General features: G+C 53.1%; 2 protein-coding genes and 1 non-coding gene across 5 annotated transcripts; 1 reads left to right on the forward strand and 2 right to left on the reverse strand.

Annotated features, from left to right (window-relative positions):
• Positions 1 to 483: 483 nt before the first annotated feature.
• On the reverse strand, positions 484 to 12,291 carry MED16 (mediator complex subunit 16). Of its 2 annotated transcripts, none has more exons than XM_074528631.1 (15): positions 12,209 to 12,291; positions 11,744 to 11,919; positions 11,320 to 11,427; positions 10,780 to 10,949; positions 9,866 to 10,297; positions 8,950 to 9,055; positions 8,021 to 8,176; positions 6,676 to 6,887; positions 5,753 to 5,959; positions 5,152 to 5,362; positions 4,471 to 4,604; positions 2,702 to 2,894; positions 2,270 to 2,486; positions 1,799 to 1,882; positions 484 to 1,117 (listed from the first exon to the last, which is right to left on the reverse strand). In XM_074528631.1, the coding sequence occupies exons 2-15, from the start codon at positions 11,877 to 11,879 to the stop codon at positions 991 to 993; spliced, it is 2,493 nt and encodes an 830-aa protein (XP_074384732.1). In that variant the 5' UTR covers positions 11,880 to 11,919; positions 12,209 to 12,291; the 3' UTR covers positions 484 to 990. The 2 variants fall into 2 exon arrangements, with proteins under 2 accessions (XP_074384732.1, XP_074384731.1); XM_074528630.1 differs by having other exon boundaries at positions 12,009 to 12,223.
• A 240-nt stretch (positions 12,292 to 12,531) lies between these two features.
• On the forward strand, positions 12,532 to 12,638 carry LOC113460717 (U6 spliceosomal RNA). Its single transcript, XR_003382547.1, has one exon. It is a non-coding gene; the product is annotated as a U6 spliceosomal RNA (small nuclear RNA).
• Positions 12,639 to 13,572: 934 nt separating this feature from the next.
• On the reverse strand, positions 13,573 to 21,899 carry R3HDM4 (R3H domain containing 4). 2 transcript variants are annotated; one of them, XM_074528635.1, is made up of 8 exons: positions 21,608 to 21,899; positions 19,134 to 19,288; positions 18,904 to 19,022; positions 18,319 to 18,442; positions 17,866 to 17,954; positions 15,070 to 15,155; positions 14,864 to 14,919; positions 13,573 to 14,139 (listed from the first exon to the last, which is right to left on the reverse strand). In XM_074528635.1, the coding sequence occupies exons 1-8, from the start codon at positions 21,649 to 21,651 to the stop codon at positions 14,036 to 14,038; spliced, it is 777 nt and encodes a 258-aa protein (XP_074384736.1). In that variant the 5' UTR covers positions 21,652 to 21,899; the 3' UTR covers positions 13,573 to 14,035. The 2 variants fall into 2 exon arrangements, with proteins under 2 accessions (XP_074384736.1, XP_074384737.1); XM_074528636.1 differs by having other exon boundaries at positions 17,866 to 17,951; positions 21,608 to 21,890.
• Between the last annotated feature and the right edge of the window lie 147 nt (positions 21,900 to 22,046).

Below are 22,046 nucleotides of genomic sequence, written 5' to 3' on the forward strand. Positions count from 1 at the left end.
AATCATGGTTCCAGAGGGAAAGGAATGTACTAAGACTGGCTCTTAAATGCTCTGTGGGGACCTGGAATTGCTGGCTGGGATGCAACAGCAGAGAAAGCTCCAGGATTTTTCCCCCAAGAGCTGAAGGAGCCGTAGTTGAGGAGCAGCCCCAGATCAGCCCCAGGGTGGCTCCACCAGGTTCTGATTTCCTGCCCAGGGCAGCAGCAGCTGAGGGCAAGAGAGGGCAAAAATGTGAAAGGATTTTTGGCTGCACCAGGAATGCTCCTCCTCTGGCACGCTCAAGTGTGCAGCCTTGCTGGAGCTGGAGGCTTGCACAACCCCAAGGATCTGATGTTTTTTCCTTGAGTGTCCATAAGGCAAACCTTGAAAACATCCATTTATCCAATGATGGTGGTTCCTTTCCTGACAGATGCTCTGGCTGCCCTCCCATGGCTCCACGACCCTGGCCACGTCACAGCACAGAAACAAAGCACAAACACTTGGTTCTGTACAAAATCAGGAGAATTTTTATTTACAACAACAAGAGGCAAAGGCAGGGTTCACTGCAGGCAGCAGCATTCACATTCCTGCTCCCACCCAACACTGATGGGCACGCGGGAGCCAAATTCTGACTCAGAGACAAGTTTGCTGAGGGATCAGGAGTGCCCAGCCCATGCTTGGCACTCCCCAAGGCACAGGATGGATGTGAGGTACCAGCTGTGCCCCCCTCAGCTGGGACTTTGCTCTCACCCCATCACCACCCTGCCCAGGGCACTGCTCTGCTGGCACAGCCACAAAACACAGCCAGGCTCTCCCCTCCTGGGCCCCAAATGATGGGGGAACCTCTGGCATTCCTTCCCAGCTCTTCCCTGGAAAGAGGCAGAGCTCCCTCAGCTCTGTTTCCCAGCACAGCTTTTCCAGCATGAGGAAGAGGAGCTGCCTTTCCTTTGTCCCAGAACCTCCATGAAGGTTCTGTGCAGCTCCTGGCCCTCACTGCACCCCAGGAAGGGCTCAGGAGTAGCTGAGGGGCATTTTCCTCCACAGCCCTCCACAAAGGCAGTTCTTGATCCAGCGCTGCTCCCACTGCTTCACTGCTGTCACCTTGTTGGGTGACTTCAGCATGGTGACACAGCCACACCTGTGGGGACACAGAGGGTGCAGCACTGCTGGGGAGCTGCAGGGATCACACAGGGATTTGGGGGAAATCAGCTCCTGTCATCTGCAGTGAGCACCAAAACCAGCTGAAACCAGCGAGCAACAATCCCACTGAGGGCTCTGCTGGAGCTGGAGCCTGGCAAGGAACAGCCCCAGCTGCTGTTTATACATGAAACAACTGACAGTCATCTCACAAAAATGATCTGCTACACAGGCTTTCTATTAAAATCAGTAATTAAAGCTAATTCAATCACATGACTTAGATGGATGCTTGTTCCCTGAGCCATTATCCTGCAATCCAGGCTCTCCCATGAGGGTGGATGAGTAGGGCAGCATGAAATGCAAGCCTGGTGGAAAGATGACCCCAAAATGGGGGCAAGGGCAGTGGGGAAATTCCTCCCTCCAGCCCTGCCATGACCACAAAGGTGCTTTAATGATCACACCCACAGAACTGGGCTGTAAAGGAGTTGCTGTAGGCTCTCCTCCAGGCCAGATTATTGTAAGAGCTTTATCTGATTGTTTGATTTTTAACCCAAGGGCCAGGCTGCAACAATGCCACTCTCTTGACAATGACATGGGCACAACCCTAACCAGTTTCAGAGAGCTCCTGAAGGACACAGGACACTCCAAGCCCTGCCCAAGCTCCACTGCAAGTGCCACTTACCTGGTGCAGGACTTGCATTCCTCTGTTGGGTAAGCACCCAGGTGCAGCCGCCTCAGGTGGTCAATTTTGGGCTGTCCAGGGGCCCTGGGGAGGGAGAACAGGATTTTCCTAGAGTGTCACTTTCCATCAGCTGCTCCCAGGACAGGGAGCTGCATCTCACTGACCAACAGGGCAGAAGTTCTGCCCACTTGCCCACCCAGTGCCGTGAGATTCACTGTCACAATTAATCACATTAATTAATGGAGTTTTCCCCCCCACCATTTGCTATCACTTTTCAGTACTTAAAATTCCCAGCCCAACATAAGCTGGGAAAGGAATTTGAGCAGAGAAGACAAACTGCTCTTGGGTCAGAGCAGCAAGGAGACAAGCCAAACCTCAGAGCTGCCAAGAGTCCTTCTCACTGTGCACTGACCCATTCCAGGGGTTTGTACCTGACAAACAACATGTTTGTACAGTTCCAGGGGTTTGTACCTGACAAAGGCATCAAACTGGGAGGAGACAGTGTGGCCAACAAGCCCAGGAGCCTTCCCAAACTGCAGCCTGACCAGCTGCTTGTTCTGCAGCTTGCTGATGATGCCATCGTTGATGGGCAGCCAGTCAATGTTGGGGATGAGCAGCTGGCTGGGCAGGAGGCAGCACTCATCGATCAGGGCATCATCGGGCTCTGTGATGTGATTTTCCTCACGACCTGCGTGGGAAACGAAAGAAAAAAAAACCCTGTGACCTTTACATTTCTCCCTGAGAGCTCCAGAGAGCTGCATGCAGCCTCCTCCTCCACTGCCAACTCAGCCTGGAAAACAATAACCTTGGCAGCAGCACTTGCCCTTTCTCAACGTGCCAGACCCCCTCGGAGTCACGTCCCACCCCGCTGCCGCAGGAACTACAGCTCAGGGCCACACTCACAGCACAGCCAGAGCTTGGTCAGGAGCCTGAAGAGCAGGGACATGCTGTCCTGGGTGTCTGAGGTTGCTGTGTACACGGGCAGGCAGCTGGGCTTCAGCAGCCCCCAGATGCGGATCACCACCATCAGCTCGCGGAACATGCCCAGGGACGCGCCGTCGCGCAGGAAGCTGTGCCCAGGCCGCACTGGGGAGCCCTGTGGGGACACAGAGGGGTGGCAGGGGGTCACAGCAGCCTGGGTGAGGCTCACAGCAGCCCCAGCTGCATCCAGGTAGCTCCTGCTTCCAGCAGCACACACTTCCAGAACACGCCGAGGGACGCGCAGGAAGCTGTGCCCAGGCCGCACTGGGGAGCCCTGTGGGGGGACAGAGGGGTGGGAGGGGGTCACAGCAGCCTGGATGGGCTCACACCAGCCTGGATGGGCTCACACCAGCCTGGGTGAGGCTCACACCAGCCTGGATGGGCTCACACCAGCCTGGGTGAGGCTCACACCAGCCTGGATGGGCTCACACCAGCCTGGGTGAGGCTCACACCAGCCTGGATGGGCTCACACCAGCCTGGGTCAGGCCAGCTCTGGTGCCAGATCAAATAGAGACCAGGATCGCCAGAAACAGCTCCCCTTGGGTTTTTGTTTTGTTCTTAGTTCAGATTCCATCAGGCAACTTCTACAAAACTCAAACAACATTATAACCACAGGCAGGCTTAACCATGATGTCTGGCTCCAGATCTAAACTCTTTACAGCCAGACTGTTAGCTCAGCTCCCTGGAAAAAGCATCACCATCCTCCAAATTTGTGTGTCAGGGAGTTGTTAGTGCTCTCTTCCCCTATCCGGGAAAAGGTTCCATACTCTTTATCTGACTTGATCAAAAGGTAAATTTTTAAAAATAAGAATGATGGGAAATAACTGATGAAGTCTCTCAGAGGAAGAGGTTATTCTGCCTGCAGACACCCAGATGGGGAATAAGCTTTTCCAGGAGAAGCCCTCTGCATGCAAGCTGAAGGGTTTCACCTGCCCCCATTCCCCATGCCAGCAGGCTGGCACAACTCAGCAGAGTTCTCAAAAGAAAGTGAGGTGTTGTGCAAATCCTGCAGCTTCCAAAGTGAGGAAAGATGGAGCTCACAGCAGCCCCAGCCACCACACTGCATCCAGACAGCTCCTGTTTCCAGCAGCACACACCCTGTGGTGTGCTGGGGATGGTGGAGGGTCACCTGAAGGTGACACCTCTGCAGAGCTCCATGAGGAGGGTAGAAGGGGCTAAAGTTAGCTAAAGGAGTGAGAAGAAGCTGAGAAGCAAGAAGAAGCTGATAAAAAGCTCTCTCCAAGGCTGTAATCAAGGAGATCAAGAGATTGAAGAAAGATAGGAAGAGAACTTTGCAGCTGGACAAGGTATTTTTAAAAAGTTAGTTGAAGTCACTGTAACTTTTCACCAATGGTGTAATGCTGATTTATTGTGGCCAATAGTTAGGGTAGAAGAAGTAGAAACAATCAGAAAGTGTATAAAAGGTCAGCCATGTTCAATAATAAAGAGTTGCCATCTGAGACTGCTTCTGGTCTCTGCTTTGTGTCGTGACCACCTTGACAGCCACAGAGGAGTGTCCCCAAATCCCCCAGGTGCTGGTCAGCAGACCCAGATGGGCATGGGAAGGGCCATTCTCTAATTCTGCTGTTCCTCACTCCTCCCCAGTGCCTGTGCTGACAGGGACATGTGCCCTGTGTGCCCTGGCAAAGCTCCCCAGCACTCCCACGGGTGTTTGTGTCCATGGGTCTCACCTGGTTGGGAAGGCTGGCCAGCAGGTAGAGCACAAAATCCCCCACCCACTGGATGAGCTGCTGCAGGGACTGCAAGGTTGTCATCTCCAGGACAAACTCTTCTGTCTTCAGGTTAATCATCACCTTGTCAATGTCTGGAAGAGAAGCAAGACATTGCCTGGCTCAGGAAAGATGGATCCAAACCTCACATCCCCATTTGGAGGTCACCCTTGTCCTCCTCCACAAACCCAGAGAGGCTGTGACACCATGGGGAACAGCCCAATCCCAAAAGCTGGGAATGCAGAGCAGGATGAGGCTGTGACACCACAGGGGAACAACCCCAATCCCAAAAGCTGGGAAGGCAGAGCAGGATGAGGCTGTGACACCACAGGGGAACAACCCCAATCCCAAAAGCTGGGAAGGCAGAGCAGGAGGAGGCTGTGACACCACAAGGGAACAGCCCAATCCCAAAAGCTGGGAAGGCAGAGCAGGATGAGGCTGTGACACCACAAGGGAACAGCCCAATCCCAAAAGTTGGGAATGCAGAGCAGGATGAGTTACTGGGAGGCTGTGACACCATGGGGAACAACCCCAATCCCAAAAGCTGGGAATGCAGAGCAGGATGACTTACTGGGAGGCTGTGACACCAAAGAGGACACCCCAATCCCAAAAGCATCCCAGGATGCTGTGAGCAGTCAGTACCTACATCCGTGATCTTGGAGCAGATCTCGGTGAGCCGGTCCCCGGGGCTCTTGTCAGGGGTGTTGAGGAAATGTGGGCGCAGCAGAGACTTCAGGGTGCAGCTGATGGCAATGAGGAAGAGCTTGGCGTGGTAGTCACACACACGGGCGATGGTGCTGGAGGAGAGCTTGCACAGAGATGCCTTCATGGCAACAATGCGTGTGGAGAGCACCTGAGGCACGGGGAAAAGCAGCAAAAAGGCAGGAATTAGCATAAGCTCATTAAAGCTGCTCCTGCTGCTTTATTCTCTGCTCTCCCTTTCTGCTGCAGGAGTGACAGGAGCCATGCACGTGAGCGCTGTGCTGGGCACGTGCTGCTGCTCCCAGAAATGTGCCAAAAATAGATTTCAGCATCTCACCCCAAGTTTCCAGCAGCTAAGACCCCGCTGATATCAGGGAATGTGAAGCTGCTGATATGAAAGCTCTTCCCAGCTCCATCCCTGCCTGAGCAGGGCACTCAGAGAGCACAGCCAGCAATGTCCTGAGCACTGGCACTGGCTGTACCCCACTCCAAATCCCTGAGCACCCCATGCCCACCCTGGGGGTGAGCCCAGAGCCCCCACCTGCTGCAGGGCTGCATTCTGACGCATGTACTCCTCGTGCAGCTTCTCCACCAGGTTCTGCACCATGCTGGGCTGGACGTGGAGCAGGATGTCCCACCAGTCATAGCCAGTGACCATGCAGTACTCCAGCAGGAACAGCAAGTGCCTCAGGGACATGTTCATGTCCAGCACGTGGCCCATGGAGGGGGAGATGCGGAGCATGCTCAGCTTGAAGGGAGGAAACAAAGAGAAAATGGAATCAGGAGTGTGGTATTTTCAGGAGTGGGGTATTTTCAGGGTCTTCCATGGCAGGAAGGAAATTATGAATCTGACTCCATGTTCTTAGAAGGCTAACTTATCATTTTATGTAATAATATAATATAATATAATATAATATAACATAATATAATATAATATAATATAATATAATATAATATAATATAATATAATATAATATAATATAATATAATATAATATAATATAATATTGTAATGTTATTTATAACAATATAGCTATATTATATTATAAATTATATAACAGTATATAACATTACATATTATAATATAATATATATAATATATATGATAGACTATCATATACTATACTATTATATATATATATACATAAAACAGAGAAAAAACAAGCCAGGGCAAGAGGTTCTTGCTCCTAGTAAAACACCTCACAAAAGCCATTAGTTTATTTGTTCTTCTTCTAGTAAACTGCTTTTGGCTTCTATCTAATTGGCTATCCTTAGGTTTGAGGTGAAATCCCAAATCTGTCCAATTACCTGTCCTTGAGGTGAAGTCCCCAAGGTCCTATGAGATGTCTTTTTACCTAACTGAGGAGAGAAACTTCTGGGCTTTTTTTCCTTTTTTATGAGACCAAGGACAATTTTGCCACTCCATCAACAAGATGGCACATTCCTAAATCCATAATCCACCAACCTTTCCATGACTGTCCACACCAGCCAGGGCCAGGGATGTCCAGGAGAGCTGCATGGCCTTGAAGTGCACCAGGGGCCCTGTGGTGCGCGGGCGTTTGAGGGCTGGCTCGTCCACGGGGCGCTGCGAGGAGGAGCCATAAAACACAGCCATCATCTGCAGGGACAGCCTGTGCACAATGTGCACACTGCCATCATGGAAAGCCAAGGCCAGCCCTGGGGACAGGAGAGGAGTGACACTGAGTAAACAGCTGCTCCCAGTGTGGCAGAGCCCTCACCCAAAGTGGGAGTGTCAGGGTGGGATGGTTGGGAAGGACGGAGATGAGAGATCCCTGAAGCTGGGTTGTGGAATTTGGGGTTTATTGCAAAGAGGGTCTGCTTGGAGCTGCCAGCCACAGATCAGAGCAGGCCCCAGAGAAGTAAAGACAGTGGTAAAAAAGATGAGAGAGAGAAGATGAGAGGATAGAGAGTGAGGTTCCCACTACAATACAATAAATCTTCTTCTGTGTTGAATATTCTGATTCTCACTAACCAATCTAGTACAAAATACAAATCCTACAGCATTTACATATAGCCTATAAAAATCATTACATTACCATACTGTGTTACATTTTAAACGCTAAAAACTCCTCTTTGGGCCCCTTCTGCCAAACCAGTAGGGTCTGCTCTGACCCTTGGGCGTGTCTGCAAGCAGAGGGTGTTGCTCCATCAAAAGGGGATCACCTTCAGCCAGCCACACCATTGTTCTCCAGTTGTTCATTCAGTAATTAAGGGATCTCAAATCTTGCTTTCATTTCAATCTCACTTATAGTTTCCATATTCTCAAAATCTTTTGCCAGGCAATCATATTTATAAGGCTTTCCCGTTTCATCTTCCTCAACAAGTGGCCACCACTGAAGCCCATGGAGAAGCCAAAGGGCTGGGGGCTTCTTGGGTTTCTGTCCCTGAGGTACTAAAAAGTCTTTTTTCCCAGCTCTACAAGAAGAAGTCAGTTCTGCTTTTCAAGGTTATTTTTCCTTATCTATTCCATTCTTTCTCTGACCTGCTGAGATCTGTCCAGCAGGTCAGGCTGTGGCACAGTCCCTGCCCTTGGGATGGTGTTGGCTTTTTATACTAAGAACTATGTGTACTTTATTTACAATAATTTTCCAATACCTATCACCTATCTTAGACAGTCTGTCTCTACTCTAAACCAATCCAAAAGTGTCACCATCCCAGCAGAAGATGAAGGACAAAAAGAAGGACAGGACACACCCAGATTCCTCCATCTTGCCTGTTAAACCCCCATTCTAAATCTAAATTCAAGCAAAAGTCACATGTTTATGACAAAGACAACAGGAATTCCTTACCCAGCCCAGGGAAGAACTTGGTGTCATTTGCCACCTTCAGGTCAGTGTTGGTCAGGGAGATTGGGAGCTTTGGCAGTGCCACAGCTGACACCCGGTCCAGGTCGTTGGTGGCAGACAGGATCCTCCACTTCAGGATCATGGGCTGCTTGTCTCCCACTAGCAATGAGCAAAATGAGTGAAAATAAGCAAATTAGGGAGAATTTTATCCCACAAAGATCAGAAAATCTGCCCCTATTTCTGCTCAGGCTCCCCCAAGCAGGATCACAGATCAGGACTGGTATATTTCTCATATATTTCCAGTATGTTTCTCATATATTTCTCATATATTTCCAGTATGTTTCCCCTAAGCAGGATCACAGATCAAGTACTGGTGTATTTCTCATATATTTCCAGTATGTTTCTCATACATTTCTCATATATTTCCAGTATGTTTCTCTCATAGTTCCCTATTTTTTTCCTGAATTATACAAACAACATGTTTTGCTAAATCTCTCTTGATGCAAGCTCTGCTTTGGGTGACTAAGATCCTTACATACAATAATCCTTTATATTTCACTAAACAAACTGCCCTGATTAATTCTGTTTTATCTGAGATCAGGTGAAACCAGAGCAGGGGATTAATCCAGCTCTGCTGCTCAGTCCTGGTCCTTTGGGAGCCTTTGCTCCACTGGTGGCAGGAAGGGTTGTGCAGCAAAACACAAAAAATTATTTTAAAATCTTTTATTAAGTGAAAGCAACAACCAAACCCCTTCCTGAAAACAGCAAGCTGCTGCCTGTGATGCAAAAAGACAGAATGGACTGAAAACAACTGAAAATAAACATAAGATTCTGAATAATCACAAATATGGGATAATGGATGTGAAAAACTGTGCTGTTTTTTCCCTCAGACCAAGCTCCTGTTCCTGAGAGTGCCCAGAGCAGACTCTTACCCACAGGAGAGATTTGCTGGAAGATGTTGTTGACAGGCAGACCCTCCTTCCTAAGGGACCAGCACTCCACAATGCTGTTGTTTTGGTTGGAGGCACAAAGCAGCACCTGTGGAACAGAGCCCCCCACCACAAGCATCAAAACAGGGACAACACTGCCCTGGTCATTCCCTCCCTCCATTTCCAGGGTCCTGATCCAGCAGCAAAAAGCAGAGGATCAAATCAGTGGGAGGTGAGGTGGATTAGGGTTGCAGCTGCACCAAAAGGACAACGAGGAATGCCAAAGGTATTGCAGGACATGCTGGTGACCTCCAGACCTTTGGGGGAAGGCCAGGAGGAGGTTCAGTTTTAGATGTATAGAATAATGTAGTATAGAATAAAGTAATTAAATAGCCTTCTGATATCAATGGAGTCCTCCTCATCATTCCTCCTTCATCAGGAGCAAAAATATCTACTGCTGAGGAGCAAAAATATCCACTAGAAGGGAGGAAAATATCCACTACAGAGGAGCAAAATATCCACTAGAGGGGAGCAAAATATCCACTATAGGGGAGCAAAGATAACCACTATAGGGGAGTAAAAATATACACTACAGGGGAGCACAAATATCCGCTATTCGGGAGCAAAATTCTCCGCTATGGGGGAGCAAAATATCCACTAGAGGGGAGCAAAAATATCCACTACAGGGGAGCAAAGATTTTCACTACAGGGGAGCAAAAATCTCCACTATAGAGGAGCAAAATATTCACTATAGGGTAGGGAAAATATCCACTATAGAGGGGCAAAAACATCCACTAGTGGGGAGCACAAATATCAACTACAGGGGACGAAAAATATCCACTAGAGGGGAGCACAAATATCCACTATAGAGGAGCAAAATATCCATTATAGGGGAGCAAAACTCTCCACACCAGCCCACCTGCTCTGACATGTCCCGGGCCAGGAATTTCAGGTGGGTGATGGCCGGGTACTTGTCCTTGCGCGCGGGGTCGGTGGTGCAGCGCATGAAGAGCGAGGGCAGGATCTCGGTGTCAATCTTGCACTTCTCGTTCACCACGCTGACACAAACCTTGTAGAACTGCACGGGGGAGGTGCTGCTGCCATCAGACGTGGCCACCACGATGTTGCCCCCGCCCGTGAAGGCGACGTCGGCCAAGGCCACGCGGCAGCGGAGGCGGCAAAGGCTCTCGGTGGCCGTCAGCACCTGCCCGTTGGGCTTGAGCAGGGACACGGTGACCAGGCCACTGATGGTCACAGCAATCCAGCCCTCCATGGGCTTCCCACCAAACAGAGTCAGGGATGGAGAGAATTTCACCCGGGAAAACTTCTCGCCAAAGTTCGAGGCTCCAGACTGGAACAAAGGGCAAAAAAATTTGAGTGTTCGCAGACAAAATTAGAAAAAAAGTAATTAATTAGCGTTCTGATATCAATGGAGTCCTCCTCATCATTCCTCCTTTGTTGGGAGGAAAAATATCCACTATAGAGGAGCACAAATATCCACTATAAGAAAGCAAGAAGGGAAGGGAAGGGAAGGGAAGGGAAGGGAAGGGAAGGGAAGGGAAGGGAAGGGAAGGGAAGGGAAGGGAAGGGAAGGGAAGGGAAGGGAAGGGAAGGGAAGGGAAGGGAAGGGAAGGGAAGGGAAGGGAAGGGAAGGGAAGGGAAGGGAAGGGAAGGGAAGGGAAGGGAAGGGAAGGGAAGGGAAGGGAAGGGAAGGGAAGGGAAGGGAAGGGAAGGGATCAGCCTTCTGAGAACATGGAGTCAGATTCTTATCTCTTCCCTCACAAAGCCCACAGCAGAATTCCAGCCCAGATCCCTCAGGAAGCTCAGACAAACCTTCTCCACGTGCAGAGCCAGCTTGACCCCATTGTGCAGCCAGGACAGGGCCACCACGGGGTCCCCTTCCACCACGCTGCCCACTGTGTTCTCCCAGCTGTTGGCCAGGTTATCTGTCATGCTCCAGCACTTGATGTGGCCATCAGCATCTGCTGAGAGCAGCCTGGAGCCTGTGACAATGACACTGTGTGAGAACAGGGGGAAGAGCCAAAATTCCACCAGGAATTGCACCCCATCCCTTTGAGGTGGGACGTGGTGACAATGACACTGCCTGAGAACAGGGAGAATGGCCAAACCCCCACCAGGAACTGCACCCCATATCCTTGGGGGTGGGACATGGTGACAGTGACACTGAGAGCAGAAGGAACAGCCAAAACCCCACCAGGAATTGCACCCCATTGCTTTGGGGTGGGACATGGTGACAATGACACTGAGAACAGGGGGAACACCCAAAACCCCCCACAGAATTGCACCCCATTACTTTGGGGCATGCAGAGCAGGGGTGGGGACACGGTGACAATGACACAGAGCCCAGCCCACCTGACTGATCCCACTCCAAACAGGTGATGACCTCAGTGTGGCCCGAGTTGACAGAGTAGACATCCCAGGGGTGCTCGGTGTCGATGATATGAACCATGTGGGTGAGATCTGTGTGAACAGAGAAGTGATTTCCTGTCCCTTGGCACTGCTGCTGAGCCTCAGAGCCTCGGGTGATGCAGGGAAAAATATGAAATATTTTATAGAAAATTTATCATTTATAGGAATGATTTGGGGTAGTGCTGGGAACTCAGTGCTCGGTCCTGGTTTAGGGGAAACAAAACCACTCCAGGGAACAAACGCAGAGGGTGAAGGATGGGAGGAAAAGGAGGAGAGCAGGCTCCAGGGGCAGGGCAGAGCTCCGGGCCAGCGGATCCCGGCCTCTCCCGGGAGCACCGGGAGGGATTTCCCGAGGGGCTCTCGGTACCTTTCTCCTCCTCATTGCGGAGGTCCGTGGTGAAGGCGATGAGGTTGCGGCAGGACCAGGCGCACACCAGCGGGATGGACGGGCAGTGGTTGCTCTTGGGTTTCTTCTCCCACTCGCACACGTAGGCCAGGTCCATCCCGCCGGGACACCGGACACCGGGACAGCCTCGGTCCTGCCTGCGGGCGACACAAGGCCGGTCACACCGAACCCCAGCCGGAGGGGCTATAGCGGGGGGCGCAGGACACGGTTTGGGACAGCCTCGCACCGGGAGAGACCCCGGCGGTACCGGGGGGAGGCGGAGGGAGCGGCCCGCGGGTACCGAGCCTACGGCGGGTGGGCGGGTCCCGGGGCCGGACACGGGGAGGTGCCGGGGGGACACGGGGCCGGCGGGAAGGTCACAGGAGGGGCCTGGGCGCGCTCACAGGCGGCTCCCGGCGGTCCCGGTCCCGGTCCCGCCTCACTCACCGGGGCCCGCCGCTCCTCAGGACCCCGCCGCCTCCGCGGGCTGCCCGTGGCGCGCCTGATCGGCGTGCTCAGGCACTGCCGCGGACACCTTCAGAGAGCTCATTAGCATAACAAACTACCCAGAAGCCACCGCGCAGAAGAGCGAACAGAACGGGCGTATTTTTAAAATTTTGGTAAAACCTGAGGAAAATAACGAGTGAAAGATTGAGAAATAATTGAGGGAGCTCATTGTGCATTTCATACCGAATCACAGTGTAGTCACCGTATGGTGACGGTGTTGTACTTCTAGACCTTTAAATACCGCTGCGGGAAAACAGCAGTTCGTGCTCGCTTCGGCAGCACATATACTAAAATTGGAACGATACAGAGAAGATTAGCATGGCCCCTGCGCAAGGATGACACGCAAATTCGTGAAGCGTTCCATATTTTTCGCACCCCCCCGCACCCACATTTTCCATCCCGTGCCCAACCAGCGGCCCCCAAACCCCTCCCCAAGCCTCCTCCTCATCTTCCTCATCATCATCCCCATGGAGACACAGAGCCGGAGCAGGGGAGCACCGTTTTTATTGTTGCTGAACCAGCGAAGGAGGCGCGAGGGGCTCCCCTGGGTCTGGGGGTGCCCGCGATTAACGGCAGTCGGTGACATCGTGGGACAAGAGCAACCAGCAAAAATTTCCCTGCGAGCAACCCTTGGCACATAGAGGGACCCCCAAAATGCCCCACGGAAAAGCAGAGCCCACCCCTCCAGCACACACACATATGTAAATACACACACGTGATAAAACACACAAGCTATATTACATTTAAAAACAGCCCCGTTCTGCGGGCTGCGCATGGGGTAAAAAGCACCGGGAGCTGCCCACACCCAGCCCTGGTCAGGCCTCGTGGGTCTGGGGGTGCCCACAGTTAATGGCATCGTGGTACAAGAGCAACCAGCAAAAATTTCCCTGCGAGCAACCCTTGGCACATAGAGGGACCCCCAAAATGCATCATCTGCCCCCCCATGGAAAAGAAGAGCCCCGAAGGGGGCTGCACCCCTCCAGCACACACACACACACACACACGTAAATACACACACGTGATAAGAAACACAAGCTATATTACAGTTAAAAACAGCCCCGTTCTGTAGACAGGGCATGGGGTAAAAAGCACCCAGAGCTGCCCACACCCCGCCCCGGCCGAGCCTCCTGGGTCTGGGTTAATGGCAGTCAGTGACATGGTGGGACAAGAGCAACCAGCAAAGATTTCCCTACGAGCAACCCTTGGCATATCTGCCCCCCCATGGAAAAGCAGAGCCCCCTGCACCCCTCCAGCACACACACACACACACACATGTGTAAATACACACACACATACACACGTGATAAAAAACACAAGCTATATTACACTTAAAACCAGCCCCGTTCTGCAGGCTGGGCATGGGGTAAAAAGCACCGGGAGCTGCCCACACCCCGCCCCGGCCGAGCCCCCGGTGGGCTGCGGGAACAACGGGAACGCGGCAGCCCCGAGGCTCTTCCGCCGCCTCAGCGATTGCTCAGCAGCCGCCCGGGAGCTGCTGTTTCACCGCAGAAAAATCTGGACCCACATCACCCCACCGAGGGAGGCTGGCCCCGCCTGATTCTTTTTTAAAAACACCTGGGTTATAAATAGACACACGAGCAGTTCCAGCAGGGCTGTGCTGGCAGCAGGGCGGGCGAGAGGCACCTGCTCTGCACCCTGTGCCCTGCTGCCAGCACAGCCACAAAGCCCCGGCCTGGGAGCAGGGGAAGGGCTGAGGAGGGTCCGGGAGAGGCTGCACAGGACACACGAGGGGCTGTGGGGGCAGCATCAGCTCATCTGGCCCAGGTAGTCTGAGAGCAGCAGCTCCGGCGGCAGGAACACGCGGTGTTTGTTGCTCACTTTCATCTGGCGCTTCCCTTCGATGTCCGAGCCTGTGGGTGGGATGGAGAGGTCAGCACAAGCCTGCTCATCCTCTCAGGGGTCTCCAACAGCCCTTCCCCTCCTCTCCCTGGGGTTTGTGGTGAGCACAGGCTCCCTCTTTTCTGTCCCTTCCATCCTGGGGTTTGTGGTGAGCACAGTCTCCCCTGTTTTCTGTGCCCTCCATCCTGGGGTTTGTGGTGAGCACAGGCTCCCTGTTTTCTGTGCCCTCCATCCTGGGGTTTGTGGTGAGCACAGGCTCCCCTGTTTTCTGTGCCCTCCATCCTGGGGCTCACTCTCCCCATCATTAGTGCACAGGCTGATTGCCACAATTGGCTCCTAATGAAACAGCAGAGCCTCCTCTGGAGGGATGGAGCCTTATTCCATCCCTGCCTTGGCAACAAAACCTTTGGGGATGCCCAGAATGGCACGGTTGATCCTTGGGAGGAGGAAGCAGCTGCAGGAGAGGGAACCCCGTGAGCAGATTCTAGCTCTGGACCACCCAAATTTGCCCTCAGTGCCAGGTCTGGCTGAGCTTGGTGACCACTGGGGCTGCCCAGAGAGCTCAGGGCATTGCTGGGGAAGCAGCAGAAGGGACGTGGGGTTATCTCTGAGCCCCAGGGCAAGGCGGGGCCCAGAGGAGGAAGGGAGGAAAAGATAGTGATGGAGGCAAAGGGGAAAAACAACATCAACAAAGTGAAAATCAAAACTAAAACCAAGCAGACACGGGGCTCTTACTGGCAGAGACGAGATCCATGTACTGGCAGAGGGCGTGGAGCAGGAGCCTCTCAAAGCTGGGGGAGAGGGGACAGGGTTAGTTAGAGCCTGAGCTGTGTGTGCCTGCCCTGCCCTCCACCCTGGGGACACACAGAACAGGCCAGGTGGGTGTCCCGTGCTCCCAAATCCCCTCTGCAGCCTGGGGAACCCCAGAGATGGGGAAATACCTGTTATCCATCAGTGCTGTGTACACAGATTGAGGGGTGACAGAGAAGAAGGCCAGCAGCTCCTCCTCCAGCCCTTCCAGAGTCCCCTGTGAGGAGAGACAGGAATTCAGTGAGGAAAGGACAGTGATGGCACAACTGATTCCCCAAGATTTACTGCCAGCAGCTCCTGGGCAAATTAATTGGATGGCAGACAGCAGGAGGAGGAGGAGGAATCTCCCATCTCCAGCCCCTGGGGCAGGGAAGGATCCAGCTCCTGCCAACTGTGTGTGCCAAGGGCTGGCACCATCCCTGGTGCTCACAGCCAACAGCCAAAGCTCAGTGAGCCCAGAGACACAGAGCAGCACACTGAAGGCAAACAAAAAGGAGCCCAGGCTGCATTGAGAGGCTTTAATTAGCACCAGGAAAAAACAAACAGAGCCCCAGAGAGCAGAGGGAGCAGGGAGGCAGCACCCCCAGGGCTGGCAGAGCAAGTGCAGGGCTGCTCTCACCTCCCTCCTTTTACCCCCTTTCAAAATACATCAGAGTTGCCCCAAATTTCACCTTGTCGCAGACATCTTTTTATGAAAAATCCTTTCTTTAGGATTTCTTTCCTCCTGAGAAGCTGAGAGGCCTCAGGAAAACAAAATGTGAACATTGATTATCTGCTGCTGTGGAATACAACAGGTGCATCTGTGATTGGCCCATGTTGGTTGTTTCTAATTAATGGCCAATCACAGCCTAGCTAGCTCAGACAGAGAGCCGAGCCACAAAACCTTTGTTATCATTCTTTCTGATTCTATTCTATTCTTAGCTAAGCCTCCTCATTAAACCTTTTCTTCTATTCTTTTAGTATAGTTTTAATGTAATACATATAACAAAATAATAAATCAAGCCTTCTGAAACATGGAGTCAGATCCTCATCTCTTCCCTCATCCTAAGACCCCTGTGAACACGGTCACATCATCTCTCTCCTTCCAGGGGCACTTTAATCCCCTTTCAAAATACATCAGAGCTGCCCCAAATAACCTTGTGTGGGTCACTGTGAAGACCCCAAAGGCTGTACTGCGGTCCCCATGCCCAGTTTCACCTGTCACCTGCTGTCACTGCACAGAAACTGGGAAACAACCACTAAAAAAAGCCCTGTAAGCGCCAGAAAAATCTGAACTGAGCCAGGAAAAGCCCATGTGCTGGGAGCTGGATGTGTGTCTGCAGCGCGAGCACGTTCCCAGGAGCTGCTCTGAAATGTGGCACAAGGTCAGGGCACAGCTCTGGGCTGTGCAGGGACCCCTGGCAGCCCCCACTGTTGTCAAGTCATGGTTTGCCTCAGATATTCTGGGTTTCTCCCTGATAATTCCCTCCCAGGTGTGTCAGACACCTCTCCTTTCCCTTCCCAGCACTGTCTGTCAGTCCTGGAATTCCAGATAGGCACTTTCAAAGGATGCCCTCTACCCCTGGGGGGGCATTGGGCCATCCAGGTGTCCTTTGTCCCTTTGTCCCTCCCCTCCTGTCCCTGCTTGGTGGCTCCCTGTCCCTCTCCCCAGGGTTAAAGGAGCAGCAACCACGGCCTCAGGGAGTTCTGTTGGAGCTGGTGCTGCACTCAGAGGCCTGTGGGCCAGAATAAAGCTCTGGATCCAAACCCTCCATCAGAACCGACTCCTTTCCTTCACCATCACCTTAAAGCTTCTCCACAGAGGGAAACCTGAGGAGCAGCCCCTGTTATGGGGGGAAGCTCTATCCCAGCACCACCAGAGCTCCTGCAGGCCTGGAATTGTCCCCACAGGCCCAGCTGCAGCACCCAGCCAGCCCAAAGTGTCTGTGGGGTGAAACACCACACATCCCACAGCCAAAAGTGTCTGTGGGGTGAAACACCACAAATCCACAGCCAAAAGTGTCTGTGGGGTGAAACACCACAAATCCATTTAACCAAAAGTGTCTGTGGGATGAAACACCACACACCCAGCCAACCCAAAGTGTCTGTGGGGTGAAACACCACACATGCCACAGCCAAAAGTCTCTGTGGGTGAAACCACACATGCAGCTAGCCAAAGATGTTTTTGGGGTGGAGTCACCACACATCCAAGTGTCTCTGAGGTGAAACACCACACATCCCACAGCCAAAAATGGGGTGAAACACCACACACGCAGCCAGCCAAAAGTGTCTGTGGGGTGAAACACCAAACATGCCACAGCCAAAATTGTTTCTGGGGTGATCCAGCCAGCCAAAAGTCTCTGTGGGTGAAACACCACACATGCAGCTAGCCAAAGATGTTTTTGGGGTGGAATCACCACACATCCAAGTGTCTCTGAGGTGAAACACCACACATCCCACAGCCAAAAATGGGGTGAAATCACCACACACCCAGCCAGCCAAAAGTGTCTGTGGGGTGAAAACACCACAGTGCCACTATTTGGTCAGGCAGCAAGGGCCAGACAAGCTCAGGCACGTCCTGTCCAACTATACTATATAATATATACTATATGCTATATACTACATTATATATATATATATTTAAATATATCTCTCTATATATATATTTTTATATATAATAAATATTTATATATAATACATTATATATAATACATTATATATTATATATTATATATTATATATTATATATTATATATTATATATTATATATTATATATTATATATTATATATTATATATAAAATGTTATATATAATATATATTTTATTTCTACATTATATAATATTTATATGTAATATTTATATATATTTTATCTATATATCTATATTTTATTGGTAATAATTCCAACATCCCAGAGACCCCCATTGTGCCAGGCTGTCCCCAGCTCACCATGGGGATCCTGCCCCTCTTCAGGGTGGCACGCAGGCGGCGGCTGATGCGCTGGAAGCACTCCTGGGGGGTGTAGGCAGGGAGCTCTGCTGGAAGGAAAAGGGATTTAGGCACAGCTAACACAACTCCAGAGCCTGCAGTGTCGCTTTTTGGGAGCAGCCAGTGTCCCCCTAGCTGCTCTCTTTACAGTCACCCCTACAACAGCAATGCCCTCCCCAGCACAGGGGGTTTGGGGGTGGCTGTGCCCATCATCCCAGCCACTTCTGGCTCTCAAAAACTCTCCCAGGTCCATGCTGGGGGTCTGCAGGCATAACCCCCCCATTGCCACACCCATAGGGTGAGCTCAGGGATCCCCTGGCCCCACCACAGACAGGGAGTGGGTGCAGCCCTCCCAGAATGTACACAAGGAAGGAAAGGGAGAGGCTGTCCCCACCCTGGTTCCCCTCCCAGCACCTTTCCACTTGTCCTCATTCTTGACAGGCAGCTTCCTCCTGTGCTTCTTCCTGGCCTCCTCCTCCAGGTAGAGCAGGACCCTCTCCTGCTCCTCTCCTGAGCGGTTCATGAAGTCGTTCCAGATCTGACAAGAGAAGCCACCAAGCCCCACTACAGAGGTCTGGGGGGTGCACGGCCACCCAGGGCCCCTTCCCACACCCCATGAGCCCCCTCCTCACCCTCTGATCCCCAGGGATGGCCCTGAGTGTGGCCCTGTCACACCAGGGAGAGGCCACGTTTCAAAACACCCAGTGTGAGGCAATGGGGGTTTGGCAAGGGGCTTGGTGCAGGAGGAAGTGCTGCAGCTCACCAGGCACTCACTGCCCTGCAGCCACAACTCTCCATGAGAGCATCTGCCTGGAAATTCCCCCATTCCATGGATGCCAGGAGCCCATCATCCCCCAGCACACACAGATCCCATCCTGACACCAAACCAGGCAGAATCTGCCGTGCAGCAGCTCAGGGCACAGGGATGGATGGAGGAGTGAACTACAAGCATGACACACCAATCCAGTGTCCCCAAGGCAGCGGGGTGGCTGCACCCACCTCCACATAGGTCTCATTGTTGCAGGCCTCAGTGAAGATGCTGGGGGTGGCAGAGTGGCTGAGCTCTCCCTCGTCGCTCCCGCAGTCATCCTGCTCCAGAAGCGTCATCAGGTAACGAGCTGGGGCCAAGAGCAAAGCCTCAGAGGGGGGGAAAAGCACCTCCAGAGAGGCTCCTTGCCCCCAGAACAGCTCAGGGGTTGCCCTGGGGGAGAAACCCTGCTGGTGCTTACTGTTCTCCAGCCTCTGGAGGCTCTTGCGGCCCTTGGCCCTGGGGATGAGGTCGGAGTTGCGGATGGCTTTGTTGATGTAGTACTGCTTCCTCTTGGACGGAGAGAAACGCTTGGAGGGGGAGTCCTGCAGCAGGGGCAGGCAGTCCTCGATCCTCCTGGGGAGCACAGCAGCAAGGGTGAGCCCAGCTGAGGGCGCTGGGGCAGCCACAGCAGCGGGATGGGGCACCAGAGCATCAGCACCATTGTTACAGCAACACATCCTCCTTCTCCCTCGGGTCACCGTGACCTCCAAGCTCTAAGCAGCTGTGTGTCAGCACTGGGAGGGCCAGGTAATTAACCTGGGTGATTAACCTGGGCAATTAAGTGTGCCACACAGGAAGCAAAGCGATGGATCTGTCCCTGCTCACCAGGAAGCAAAGCAATGGATCCATCCCCTCACGCTCACCGTGGTCGTGAGCGGGTTGGCACCGACCCTGCCACCTGCAGGAACAGCACCCCAGCCTGGCACTGCCAGCTCCTGGGGGCAACCAAAGGTGCTCTGCTCACCACACAGTCAGGGTGTTGCTTGGTCACAGGCATAGCTGAGGAATGACCACAAAACTGAGGTGTTTTATGGGAAAATGAAGTGACGACACGAGCGCTGTGCTGAACGCAACTGCTCGGGTTTCAAAGTTTACCAAACACCAAAGACAGGAAGTTTCACTGCCTTCACTTCCCCTCAGGGTCGTGTGGGTTTCCTTTAGCACAGCACAAGGTGGGGGAGAAAATCAACACCCCTGAAAGAACCCCTAGGAGTGTCCATCCAGGACCAGGAGCTGCCCAGAGTGACCACTGCTTCCACTGCCACAGCCTTGTGTCGCAGACATCTTTTCATGAAAATCCTTTCCTTAGGACTTTTTTCCTCCTGAGAAGCTGAGAGGCCTCAGGAACAAAATGTAAACAAGATTATGTGCTGCTGTGGAATGCAACAGGTAGATCTGTGATTGGTCTCATAGAGTTGTTTGTAATTAATGGCAAACCACAGCCCAGCTAGCTCAGCTCTCTGTCCGAGCCACAAACCTTTGTTATCATTCCTTTCTATTCTATTCTTAGCTAGCTTTCTGATGAAACATTTTCTTCTATTCTTTTAGCATAGTTTTAATGTAATATATATCATAAAATAATAAATCAAGCCTTCTGAAACATGGAGTCAGATCCTCATCTCTTCCCTCACCCAAGAACCCCTGTGAACACCGTCACAGCCTTGCTCCATCCACAGGGCCCTGTCCCCACCGTGTCCCCTCCTTTCCAGCATTTATGGGAGCCCCAGTCCTGCAATCAGGTGCTGGCAGAGCTGATCTGGGCACAGGGCAGAGCAGGTTGTGCTGTCCGATTGCAGCCTGGGCTAACAGCCAGCTCGTCACCCTCGCCAAAACCTTGATTTTTTTCCCCTTTTCCTGCACGGGGGCAGTGATACAATCTTAGCTGCTGGTGGGGGGTAAAAAATAAACAACCACTGGAGAGAAAACCGTGGCGAAGGTGGGCTTGGAAAGAATAAAAGAGACTCAGGTATCAAGGCAATGCCCAGAGGACGGGTGGGGAGCAGTAACCCAACCTGCCACAGCCAGCAACCAGGGCTGGCGGATCAAGTTGTGATACAAAGACGGTTACAAAAACCTGAATAAACAGAGGGAGTCAGCTTACACCGGCCCCAGCTCGAGGGTTTGAGTACACAGCTGCGAGCCGGGCACTCCCTGGAGCCGACACAGCCCCAAAAGAGATGTCAAAACCCAGAGGGAGCACCCCCGGACCGTGGCTGGGAAGGGAACAGGCTGAGCCACACTTAGCTCTGCTCCTGAAGCCTTCAGGGCTGTTTGAGGCTGCCCTGGCACCGGGCAGTGCCACGTCTGCCCTGGCACTGCCACCTCCGCCCAGTGCCAGCCTGGAGGGAGGGTCACAGGGGACAGCGACCTCGGGACAGTGACCCGTGTCGGGCCAGCATCGGTGCCAGGCTCAGATGGGACCCCAGGAGGGATCATTCAAACCGTGACCCCGGGGACACCGGGCCTGGCAGACAGACAGACAGACAGACAGACAGACTCCTGCTCTCTCCTCCTGTCCCATTCCCAAGGAACGCGTTCCCTGCCGGGGGATTTCGGAGCTATTCCTGTCACTGACCCCTTGGCAGCAGAACAAAGTCGTTCCGCAGCTCCGTCCCGAGGCCTCGGTACACCGGTGCAGGAGCGGGGGGCTCCAGCCCACCCCCGGTGACCGGGAGGAGCACCGTGACCTCCAGGGGATAAACGCTAATTATAAGGCTCATTATGCCGGTGCCGGGCTCCGCTCTGACACCGCCCGCGGGCCCGGGGAGCTGGGGACGGGCTGTCCCGGGAGGCGCCGCCGCCGCCGCCGCTCCCCGCCCGCACCGACAGCCCGGGGGGCTCCAGCCCGCACCGACCGCCCCACGGCCCGCCCGGCCCCGGGCCCGCACTCACGGGAACGGCTCCTCGGGGCCCGCGCCGCCCCGCAGCACCACCATGGCGCGCCGGGACTGGGATCGGAACCGGGACGGTGACCACAACCGGGACCGGGACCTCCCTCCGCCTCCTCCACCCCCGGCCCGCACCGGCGGCACCGGGCCCGGCACCGCCCGCTGGAAGTGACGTCACGGGAGGCGGGGGCACGCGAAGCCCGCCCCGGGCGTCGCGGGAGGTGGGGCACCGGGGGTGCTTCGGGGAGCCCCAGGAACCGGGGCTCGGCGGCGGCCGGAACCCATTAATCCCGCGTGAATCCGTGTTGTCCCCCCATAGCTCCCCCGTTAATCCCCGTGAACCTCCAATTAACCCCCGTTAAAGCCCCGTTAACCTCCGTTAACCCCCGTTAAACCCCCCGTTGTCCCCCGTTAACCGCCCCCCCCCTCCGCCGCTCTACCGG

This window comes from Zonotrichia albicollis, chromosome 29, assembly GCF_047830755.1.
Source record: "Zonotrichia albicollis isolate bZonAlb1 chromosome 29, bZonAlb1.hap1, whole genome shotgun sequence".
In the NCBI taxonomy this organism is placed as follows: Eukaryota; Metazoa; Chordata; class Aves; order Passeriformes; family Passerellidae; genus Zonotrichia; species Zonotrichia albicollis.